Raw genomic sequence first — 11,820 nt, forward strand, 5'->3', positions numbered from 1 at the left:
GTCTCCGCCCCAAGGCCTTGGCCGCTGAATGACTTTTCGCAGAGCTCAGCTGACCCGCCACTTCAAGTACTTAGCCAGGGGTGGGGGGCGAGAGAGGGGAAGGATACGGGTTCTGAATTCCTGAGCCTGGATCCCCTCTGCATCTGCATCTATCCACTCCAGCAATGGGGCACACCAACTTTAGCCTTCACGAAAACCGCTTGAGGAACTTGTTAACTCTTCAGATTCCAGGTCCCACCCTGCAAGAGAGGCAGATTCAGCAGTCCTGGCAGAGAGGGTGGGGAATCTGCATTTTAAACAAGTGTCTAAGTGAGCCTGACCCAGAGTTCATAGACCCCACTTTGAGAAACTCTGCTTCGGATTGAGAATTAATTTTGGGAAGTGGCTTGAGGGGCGGAGGGAGCCCAGGAAGTCTGCACTGACGGGTTCTGAATGTCTTGTTTTGGCAGCGGTCATTCATTCTTTCAGCAGATTCTAGGGTAAGCGCCCCTTATGCAGCTAGGGCTGTCCTGTGCCTGGAAGAATGGCTGTCCCCTACTTGATGAATATCTACTGGACTCCTGTGCTGTCCCTGGCATGGTTGAGCACTTTGCCTGGATTATTAGCTCATTTAATCCTGATACCACACTAAGAGGATGAGCAAACTGCGGCTTACCTGGGCTTGGCACTCAGGTCTCTGCCTATTGTCCCTTTCTATCACGGTCTGTGCTTCCCCTGCCACCGCCCCCCCCCCCCCCCCCCGCCCCCTCAAGTCTTCCTAGGCCTGTAGGAGGAGAAAAGAGACACTGTGAACTTGGTACAGAAGAGAAGTTGGCTGTAGGGAACTTGTGATTTTGGCCATCCATGGGTCTTTGAGCAAGGTGCTTCCTTTTAGGTCATGATGGACCGGGGCAGGCATGTATGTGGGCCCCACGGCGACCAGCCTGTACCTGTGGGTGGAGCTCATTGTCATGGCTGAGGGGGTCCAAGTGTCCAGCTCAGAGCAACTCCCACAGCAGCCTGGTGGACTAACTCAGCCCCTGCAGGTCTTTGGGCAGATGCTAAACGCCCTCACGCCTGGTTTCCTTCTGTGGCTTGGCCCTCTAAGCTTTCCTTTGCCACCTACAAGATGGGCTGTGAGTGGTGCAGCACTGTCTGGGAGTGAGACAACTCAATTGCTGTATGGCCTTAGGCAAGTCACCTCCCTTCTTTGGGTTTCAGTTTCTCTATTCAAAACTGAAATCTGAACAGTTGACATCCTTGCTACAAAACTTACAGTTGTCTACAATACAAAAGCCTGAACTTGGCATTCAAGACCCATTGTGCTCTGGCTCTGGTCCTCTACAAGGTCATTTCCAATCTCTTCCAACAAACTCCTTGCTCTAGCCAATACCCTACTCTTTCAGGCACATTCTGTTCCTTCTGCCTGAATACCCTCCCCGCTACTCATCTTCCAAGATGCAACTCAGATGCCTGTGTACCAGACACTGTTCTAAGCTCTGTACCCATATTATCTCAGTGGCCTCAAACTTTAGTGGTGCGTTAGAATCACCTGGAGGGCTTGTTAAACCATAGCTTGCTGGGATCCACCCCCAGAACTTTTGATTCAGTGGGTTTGGATTGAGCTTGAGAATTTGCATTTCTAACAAGCCCCAGGTATTGCTGCTGCTTGCTAGTCTGGGTACCACACTTTGAGAACCATTGTATTATTTCCTTTAATCCTCTAAGTGAGCCAGGTATCCATTACTTTCTGTGAGGTTTGCATTATTACTCTTCGCATTTTCTGAGTAAGCCTAAATACAGTTGGCCCTTGAACAACACAGGTTTGAAGTGCGCAGGTCCAGTTAAGTATTTTTTTCAGTAGTAAATACTGCAGTACTGCATGATCTGAGGTTGGTTGAATCTGCAGATGCAGGACCTCGGATATGAAGAACTGCAGATCCAGAGGGCCAACTATAAGTTATAGGTGGATTGTTGACTGCCGTTGAGGGTTGGCGCCCCTAACCCCTGTGTTGTTCAAGGGTCAACTGTACATGCTTGTTTGAATGCGTCAGTGAGTTCTGGTTCTGTGTCTTCGGCATGGGAAGGGAACCTCCGTGTATTTAGTCTTGCAAGGGAGGCTTGTCATCATTTCCTAGGTGACAACCTGGAGCTCAGAGAGGCTAAGTGCCTTGTCCAAGGTATCATAGTGATTAGAGGGAGATGCTGGCATTGAACCAGGTCTCTCTGAAACCAAGGCTTTCCCCACCCTCTCAGGTGGGGAAGAGGTACAGTTTCTGACCCCAAGCATTGCTTCAGGACATTCTGTCCCCAGATTCAGAGCTCAGCAACCTCCAGACGGTATGGCTGATCAGTTCCCCACGTAGCTGGCTGAGATCCACTCTATCCTTGGGGCCACAGGGCCTCAGGCTCCCACTTAGATCTCCTGCTGCCCACACTCCTGCCTTGATCTGCAGCCCAATAAAGGCTGGGCCATAGGCAGCAAGACTCGGTGTGCTTGGTTCCTCCTCTCTTGTGTTCTCCCCAGTGGCCCCCTGCCCCGCTCTAGAGCCCTGTGGCCATGACACAGCTGCTTCTGCTTTTTGTGGCTTTCCTGGTCCTGGTTCATGTGCCGCCAGGTAACATCACCTGTGTATGTGTGTGTGTGCGTGTGTGTGCGTGTGTGTGCGTGTGTATATGTGTATGTGTAGAAATGAAGGATAGGTTCTCAGCTTCTGGGGGACAGAGGAGGCCTAGACCAGCGTTTAAGTTCTGGCCTCACCACTGACTTGCTGGGCAGCTTAGAGTGAGTTGCTGAATCAGCCCATACCTCTGGTTCCTCATTTTTAAAATGGGATTCACTCAACAAATATTCATTATAAAGACATTTACTGTGTTCCAGGCACTATTACAATGTCTGGGGATCAAGCAGTGAAAGCAAACAAGGTTCTTGCTTTCATGGAGCTGATATTTTAGTCAGTAGAGACAGAAAATAACCAAATAAACATATAATATGTTAGAGATAAGTATTGGTACTACGAAGAATAAAAGCAAGACAAGACGCTAGTGTGTCAGGTGCATGTGGGGAGTGATGGAAGAGCTGATAGGGATGGTTGAAAAAGACCTCTGATACTTTTTTTTTTTTTTTCTGCGGTATGCGGGCCTCTCACTGTTGTGGCCTCTCCCGCTGCGGAGCACAGGCTCCGGACGCGCAGGCTCAGCGGCCATGGCTCACGGGCCCAGCCACTCCGCGGCATGTGGGATCCTCCCGGACCGGGGCACGAACCCGTGTCCCCTGCATCGACAGGCGGACTCCCAACCACTGCGCCACCAGGGAAGCCCCTTGGGATCTCTTTTAATCCAGGGTGAGGCAGGGAAGCTTTTTCCCTCCATCTCCTACTCAGTCCCAGTTCTTCCGAGTTGCTGGGTCATATATCTAGAAATATCACTGTGACAGGCCTAAGTGGTCCTCCTCGCTCCTCACTTCCCACACCTGCCCTAATTGCATCACAGCACCCTGATCACTTATTTCAGGGCACTTACCGCAACTCTACTTATTGTATTTATTTGCTTGGGTTTTAACCCCCTTCCCTGTCAGGTGGAAGCTCCTTGAGGGCATGGACCATGGCCACCTTGTTCACTGTGATACTCCCAGTGCCCCATGTTTGCTGAATTAATAAATGAAGGAGGTGCCCCACACCATGCTGTGACCAAAGACCCTTGGAGGGGATATTGACCCAAAGCCTCACCTTTTTCATGGCCCATGGTTGGAAATTTCTTCACTAAATCGTAACATTAAACAGGTCCCTATGTGTGCAATGCAGTTTGAATAATGGTTACAAGTCTGGGCTCTGGAGCCAGATGGCCTGGATTTGAAGGCTGGCTCTGCTCCTTTAATGGCTGTGTGACCTTGGGCAAATTTGTTAATCTTTCCGTGCCTTGGTTTCCTTAACCCATATACTGGGATTATAATAAGACAAACTACAATCGAATACTGTTTTTATGAAAAGTGCTTAGAGTGTACTTGGGGTGTGGGTTAAGCTGAATGAGAAATTCATCTCTGATTTGTAACCAGTGGTTAAAATTATGATGTGTGGGTTAACCTCGACTGAGATCTGTGGTCTAAATTATAACTGATTGTATTATTTATGGGTAGTGGTCTAGCCTGTTACCTCTAGTCTAACCCTTGACCTGTGGTCATAGCTCTTCTTTTGTGGCCTAACTTATGACCTGAGGGCTGCTCTACGACCAGAGTCTATCTAACAAATGACTACAGAGCTAATTGGTAGCTTGTAGTCTAACTTGTGGTCAGTGGTCTAATCTGTGACCTTGATCTCTTGTTAAATCTGTGACCAGTGATATAACCTGCAACCCCTGGATGGCTCTGTGACCCGGAGTCTTCCCCTGCATAGGGAGAAGTGAATTCAAACGGTGCTGGAAGGGCCACGGGGCCTGCCGGCCTTACTGCACGAAGTACGAAACCTACATGCACCTGTGCCCGGATGCCTCCCTGTGCTGTCTCCCCTATGGACTTATGCCTCTGGCCTCCAAGCCTGAAAATGTTTAGCTGGTTCTGGGGCTGACATCCTTGCTCTCCAGTAAAGCACAAGCTGCCAGCTGTCTCCTCTTGTCATTGCCTCGCCACCCCTGGGGCTGGGGTGAGGGGTGGGGGAGGTCCAGAATGTGGGAGGGATGGAGGGATGGTTGATGGAGGGAAGTGAGGTATCCAAGGAGAGTGGGCATTAATGACCATTGTAAATGGTTCCGGTCCAGCCTGTATCACTTTCACTCTATCTAACTCCGGAAAAATTACTCTACTTCCATAAGCCTTCCCAGTCTCCTCATCTGTAAAATGGGGATAATGATAATATCAGGAGATTAGGAGTTTATAGAAGGAATGCAAAAAGAAAGATAGAGTTAATAGTAATGATAACAAGTTAATAATGGTAATAATTAACTTAATAATGGTAATAACTTAATAATGGTAATAATTAGTAATGATAGAGTTAATAATAAGCCTCTGGTATTCAGAATGAGACGGTACATTCCGCTTGAAAGGCAGGGGCTGTTGAGAGTGAAAGGATTTTTCTGTGTTCATTTAACCTCTACGTTAGTATTTCAAGAGGCTGTCCAGGTAGGAAGGACCATGAGGATTTTATGAAAGTGAAGTTTTCACATATGCAGGGAGGGGTGACAGAGGAAAAGTCTGCTTCTCCCAGGACCAAGGAACTGGGAACAGCAAGGCAGGGAGAAAACATGAGCAGAGTCCGGGAAGTGGGTAGACAGACATGCATTCTAATTACCCCGTATCAGGATTGCGTTTGGCTGAAAAAAATAGGAAACTCAACTTGTAGGGGCTTATGATTCTTACATCAAAAGAAATCTGGAGGTAGGCAGCAACCATGTTACCTCCAGATTCAGGGCAAACATCTGGGATCCTCTTGGGTCACAAACGGCTACCAAAACCTCAGGCCTAACGTCCTTGTTTAAAGCAGGAAGTGGGGGAGGGTTGGCATGGGCTAGTTTCTCACTTGCACCAGGAAAGCAAAAACTTTCCCTGGAATCCCCCTCAGCAGACTTCTGCTTACTTCTCATGGGCCAGAGCTGTGTCACATGGCTACTCCTGCTGTAAGGGGAGGCTGGGAAAGAAATTATCCAGCTGTTTTAGCCTCTATAGTAAACTTGAGCTTGGGAGAAAGGGAGTTGGAGAAGGCCCTCGGTGTTTGCCCACCTTCTCTCTGGGACTGAGCCCGGAAAGGGGCAGGCACATTGCATAAGTTGAGGGGAAGGCCAAGGGCAGAAGGGCTCTTGTCCACTGTCCTTTGAGAGTTTTTGGAGAAGGTCAGGGTAGCCTTGGAATAGGAGAATGGACCTTGCATGGCCAGGCTAAGAGAGGAGTGGTGAGTTTCAAAGTACTTAACCTCAGAAGGGATGCTGAGCCTGAGGCTGGAGCACAGTCTTGGAGGCTGCCTGCTGTGCCAGGTGTTAACTCCTTAGTTTCTGATATGAGAGGGATCTGGGGATCCCTAGGTCAGACAGAAGCAGCTGGAGTGGAGGAGGAGACACCCAAGGGCTTGGGGCAGCACCTTCTACCAACCAGGAGGGAAGCACTGCATTATTTAATAACAAAGCATCCCACCGGATTATCAGTCCTGCCTCCGTACCTTCCTTAGTTTCTGGGTGGCCTAGACATTGAACTGATTGCCAGTGGGCCTGTTTTAGGACCCAATGTGGTGGGGGCGAGGTGGGCTTGATGTTTAGAGCCTAGAAAGGGGATAAGAACCCCAGACAAGGCCACAGAATCACAGAGAGCTGACATGAAGTGACGTGTCAGTCTCCTGTCCCACTAGGCCTCAGTGAGTCTGAGGGATGCCAAGACCAGTTCACCAGCGACTTGACCTTAGCTGGAAGCAGTGAGTGTTCTCAGTGACAGACTCAAACTACCCAGACTCCAGCAGATGCCAGCCAGCACTGGACCATCGCACCTCCTCATTCCCGGCCACCATAATTGGGAGGAGCAGGGAGAGGAGAGGAGGGATCCGAAACCCTGAGCAATTTTACCAAATAGATTAAGTCCCTCAGAACTCAGGAAACCTTAAGAGACTATTTAAACTGTTGAATTAAGCTGGATTGAACTAAATTTAGTTCTGTACTCAGACCCCTTCCCCCTCAGTTGTTTTACAAAGAATAAAGAAGCTGTGTTTTCTTTGTATACTCCCAGACGTAGTGCAAGGGAATTTGTGACCTTCATGCGGTGGAGATGGTAATGATTTCTAGGAGTGAGGAGTCAGACAGACTCAAGTTCATACTCGGACATGTACAGGCCACAGGCCGTGTGATTGGGGCAAGTCACTTCCCCTGTCTGATGCCAGGATCCTGCTCTTCAAAATGGGCGTAATGACAGGTCTTTGCGGGGTAGCAGTGGGGTCAGATGGGAGCATCTGGCACATTATAAGTGCTCAGCAAGTGAAAGCTTCTGCAATCGCTATCACTTCTATGGAGCAAGAGGCCCGCCGCTGGCCTTCTCCATGGAATTTCAGACCTACCGAAAATCGGCAAGAATAGCGCAACGAATTCCTGTAGACCTTTCATGCAGTTTTTCCAAATACGACTATTTTACCACTATAACCTTTTCATTTCCTCCCCATATATATATACATATATACACATACATATATAATTATATGCAAATATAGTTTCATATATATATATATATGAATACATATATATACATATGCGCACATACATAATTATACATGAATATAGTTTCATATATATATATATATGGCAGATATGATACACTTTTATACCTAAATAGCTCAGTGGATTTTTCCTAAAAACCAAAGGCATTTTCTTATATAACCACAGTACAATTATAAAAATCAGGACATTAACACTGACAAATTTCTATTGTCTGATCTTTAGATTAGCTGCAGAAAATCCCTGGATCACATATTCCACTTAGTTGTCATGTTTCTTTGATCTCTTTTAATCTGGAATAGTTCTTTAGTCTTTCATGACATTGATGGTTTTGAGGCATCCAGGCCAGTGGCTTTGTGAAATGTCCCTCAGTTTGAGTTTGTCTGATGTTTCCTCATGATTGGCTCTAGCTTTGGCATTTTTGGTGGGAATTCTACAGAAGTGATGCCGAGTTTCTCTCAGTCACGTCAGAGGCAGCCATTGTCCTTCTGAAGGTTGAAACAAGACAAAACAGATGAGATAGTTTTCTGAAGCTTACACATTTGCAGGGCTACTTCCCACCCAGTATCCTAATAGACCCTCATCTAAGCCTATGGCCAACCTTCTAAATCCTAAAAATACACCTAAGAAGCCAAGGGAAACAAGGCAATTCTAGGGTGGAAGATTCCTCAAGATAATTTACAGATGAGGCTCCCAAGACCAGAGAGGGAAAGTGACTTGTCTAAAGCCACAGAGCTCCCAAGGCACAGAGCTAGGACTTGGAGTTAAAGCTTTGGACCTCAAGTCAAGACCAGTTCTGACACAAAAGACCCTGAATAGACAAAGCAATCTTGAGAAAGAAAAATGGAGCTGGAGGAATCAGGCTCTCCTGACTTCAACCTATACTACAAAGCTATAGTAATCAAGACAGTATGGTACTGGCACAAAAACAGAAATATAGATCAATGGAACAGGATAGAAAGCCCAGAGATAAACCCACACACATATGGTCACCTTATCTTTGATAAAGGAGGCAAGAATATACAATGGAGAAAAGACAGCCTCTTCAATAAGTGGTTCTGGGAAAACTGGACAGCCATGTGTAAAAGAATGAAATTAGAACACTTCCTAATACCATACACAAAAATAAGCTCAAAATGGATTAAAGACCTAAATGTAAGGCCAGGCACTATAAAACTCTTAGAGGAAAACATAGGCAGAACACTCTATGACATAAATCACAGCAAGATCTTTTTTGACCCACCTCCTAGGGGATGGAAATAAAAACAAAAATAAACAAATGGGATCTAATGAAACTTAAAAGCTTTTGCACAGCAAAGGAAAACATAAACAAGATGAAAAGACAACCCTCAGAATGGGAGAAAATATTTGCAAATGAAGCAACTGACAAAGGATTAATCTCCAAAATTTACAAGCAGCTCATGCAGCTCAATATCAAAAAAACAAATAACCCAATCCAAAAATGGGCAGAAGACCTAAATAGACATTTCTCCAAAGAAGATATACAGATTGCCAACAAACACATGAAAGAATGCTCAACATCATTAATCATTAGAGAAATGAAAATCAAAACTACAATGGGATATCATCTCACACCAGTCAGAATGGCCATCATCAAAAAATCTACAAACAATAAATACTGGGAGGGTGTGGTGAAAAGGGAACCCTCTTGCACTGTTGGTGGGAATGTAAATTGATACAGCCACTATGGAGAACAGTATGGAGGTTCCTTAAAAAACTAAAAATAGAACAACCGTGCGACCCAGCAATCCCACTACTGGGCATATACCCTGAGAAAACCACAATTCAAAAAGAGTCATGTACTACAGTGTTCATTGAAGCTCTATTTACAGTAGCCAGGACATGGAAGCAACCTAAGTGTCCATCGACAGATGAATGGATAAAGAAGACGTGGCACATATATACAATGGAATATTACTCAGCCATAAAAAGAAACAAAATTGAGTTTTTTGTAGTGAGGTGGATGGGCCTAGAGTCTGTCATACAAAGTGAAGTAAATCAGAAAGGGAAAAACAAATACCGTATGCTAACACATATATATGGAATCTTAAAAAAAAAATGGTCATGAAGAATCTAGGGGTAAGACGGGAATAAAGATGCAGACCTACTAGAGAATGGTCTTGAGGACACGAGGAGGGGGAAGGGTAAGCTGGGACAAAGTGAGAGAGTGGCATGGACATATATACACTACCAAATGTAAAATAGCTAGCTAGTGGGAAGCAGCCGCATAGCACAGGGAGATCAGCTCAGTGCTTTGTGACCACCTAGACGGGGTGGGATAGGGAGGGTGGGAGGGAGGGAGACACAAGAGGGAAGAGATATGGGGATATATATATATATGTATAGCTGAGTCACTTTGTTATAAAGCAGAAACTAACACACCATTATAAAGCAATTATACTCCAATAAAGATGTTAAAAAAAAAAAAAGAAAGAAGACTAGTTCTGAAGTAGAACAAGAGCCACCCGTTGGTAGGACAGGCCAGAGTGAAGGGGAAGCTTTGGGAGGAAGGGAGCTCCATGGCACTGGAGATGTGCAAGGTGAGCCAAGTGGATGGCGGATGCTAGAGAGGAATTTTTGCTCTGTGTAGGTGCTTAGAAGTACTACTCAGAGCATAGACATTCCCCAGAGAATCACTGAATGGCTGAGCTAATGGTAATAGATCAGTTTAGTAAGTACCAACAGCTTTACTTACATCATCTCACTTAATTCTCACAGTCGTAGGATATTATTATCCCCTCTTTTTCTATAAGACAACTGAAGCTCTTAGTTAAGCAAGTTGCCCAGGTTGTACACCCAGTAAGTGGTGGAGCTGGCACTCCACCCTGGTCCTCTGGACTTGATTTTGTCTTCCATGCTCATCCTTTTTGTACTTTTTTTTTGCGGTACACGGGCCTCTCACTGCTGTGGCCTCTCCCGTTGCGGAACACAGGCTCCAGAAGCGCAGGCTCAGCGGCCATGGCTCACGGGCCCAGCCGCTCCGCGGCATGTGGGATCTTCCTGGACCGGGGCACAAACCCGCATCCCCTGCATCAGCAGGCGGACTCTCAACTACTGCGCCACCAGGGACGCCATTTTTGTACTTTTAAAATAACATTTTTCTTCTAATTGTAGAAGTAATACATGTTCAATGGAGAAAACTTAGAAAACAGAGAAGCATAAATAAGAAGGCAAAAGTCGTCAGTATTTTTGCTATACATAAATACCCACAAATAAAAAAATACATAAAATGTGATTTACAAATAAAATGGAATCAAGCTGTACATTTTTTTAGTCTTCGTTTTTTTTTTAGTTGCCAGTGTATCATGAACATTTTCTATATGTGCTTAGTCTTCCAAAACAAGATTTTTAGCGCTAAAATGCCTCCTGAAAATTTTTTAAAATTTCCAATTTTTATAACCTGAGTAATATGCTTAGAACACATTATGGGAAAATAAAACATAGATGAGCTTCAAAATATTCACCACTTTTTCATAATCCCTTTTAGCTTTTGTTACATATTTTGTCAGAATGGATATATACATTTTTATATAACTTTAAAAATGTTATATGTATATTTTAAACAGTTACAATATATGTTTGTGTATATATAGTGCTCATATATAAAATATGTAATATTCATATATATGTGTATTTTCACATGCGTCAGAGTTTCTTCAGTTAGAATAGAGGTTAGAGGAGTTTCTCATCCTGCTGGTCAGCTGGATCCCTTTGGGCTTACAAGAAAGGAAAAGAACAAAGTTACAATGATCGATAGCGTAGGAGGTTCAGGGTGGGTTTTTGTGACTCCCCACCCCCATCCCCACCTGGGTTCTTGATGGCAGAGTGTTGAGTGGAATTTTTTATTGTGCCAGAGCTACATTTAAGTCTGAGAGCCAGGCGACAATCACATATGGCCCAAATTACTCTTGAAAATGGTTCAGGAAGTTGCCTTTCCGGAGACTGACATAGAGAGCTTTCCTCCATCAATGGAGCACATTGTGTTTCTCTGGTGATAACACCAAAGGAAGTAATAGTTTATGCTTAGGGGCCATTTTTATGAAAGATAAATATCTCTGTGCAGTGGAATCACACAATGAAGTGTGATGTCTTCATTGACAGGTACTTTCTTTGTGTAGGGATTGAGACAATTCCCTTCTCCCACTCATGCAGCCACTGGCTCAAGGAGGGATTCTCCTGGTTTATTTGGACTGCTATTGTTCATATTTGCAAAACATTTATCTGACAAAGGACTCATTTCCAGAATATTAAAGAATGCCTACGAATCTGTAAGAAAAAGGCAATCTAATAATGGAGTGGCCAATATTTAAACAGACATTTTACAAAAGAAGATATACAAATGGCCAATAAGCCCATGCTCAAAATCAGTAGGCATCAGGGAAATGAAAATTAAATTCACAATGGGATGCCATTACATACCTCCAGAATGATTAATGTAAAAAAGACTGACCATAGAGAGTGTCAGTGAGGATACGGAGCAACTGGAATGCTAATATATTGCTGATGGGAATGTAACATGGACAACCACTTTGGAAAAATAGTTTCAGAGTTACTGACAAGAATAGAAATATGTATATACAAAGACTTCCCTAATGTTTGTAGTGGTTATATTTATAATATCCCATAACTGGAAATAACCCA

The 11,820-nt window shown here is 44.8% G+C and overlaps 1 protein-coding gene across 1 annotated transcript; it reads left to right on the top strand.

Moving 5' to 3' along the window:
- The first annotated feature begins 2,539 nt into the window (after positions 1-2,539).
- Positions 2,540-4,574, top strand: DEFB124 (defensin beta 124). The gene is made up of 2 exons (XM_027078659.1): positions 2,540-2,597; positions 4,371-4,574. The coding sequence occupies exons 1-2, from the start codon at positions 2,540-2,542 to the stop codon at positions 4,523-4,525; spliced, it is 213 nt and encodes a 70-aa protein (XP_026934460.1). The 3' UTR covers positions 4,526-4,574.
- Positions 4,575-11,820: the final 7,246 nt, after the last annotated feature.

Source organism: Aethalodelphis obliquidens, unplaced genomic scaffold, assembly GCF_003676395.1.
Source record: "Aethalodelphis obliquidens isolate GAN/ISIS:26980383/991018 unplaced genomic scaffold, ASM367639v1 scaffold42, whole genome shotgun sequence".
Lineage (NCBI taxonomy): Eukaryota > Metazoa > Chordata > Mammalia > Artiodactyla > Delphinidae > Aethalodelphis > Aethalodelphis obliquidens.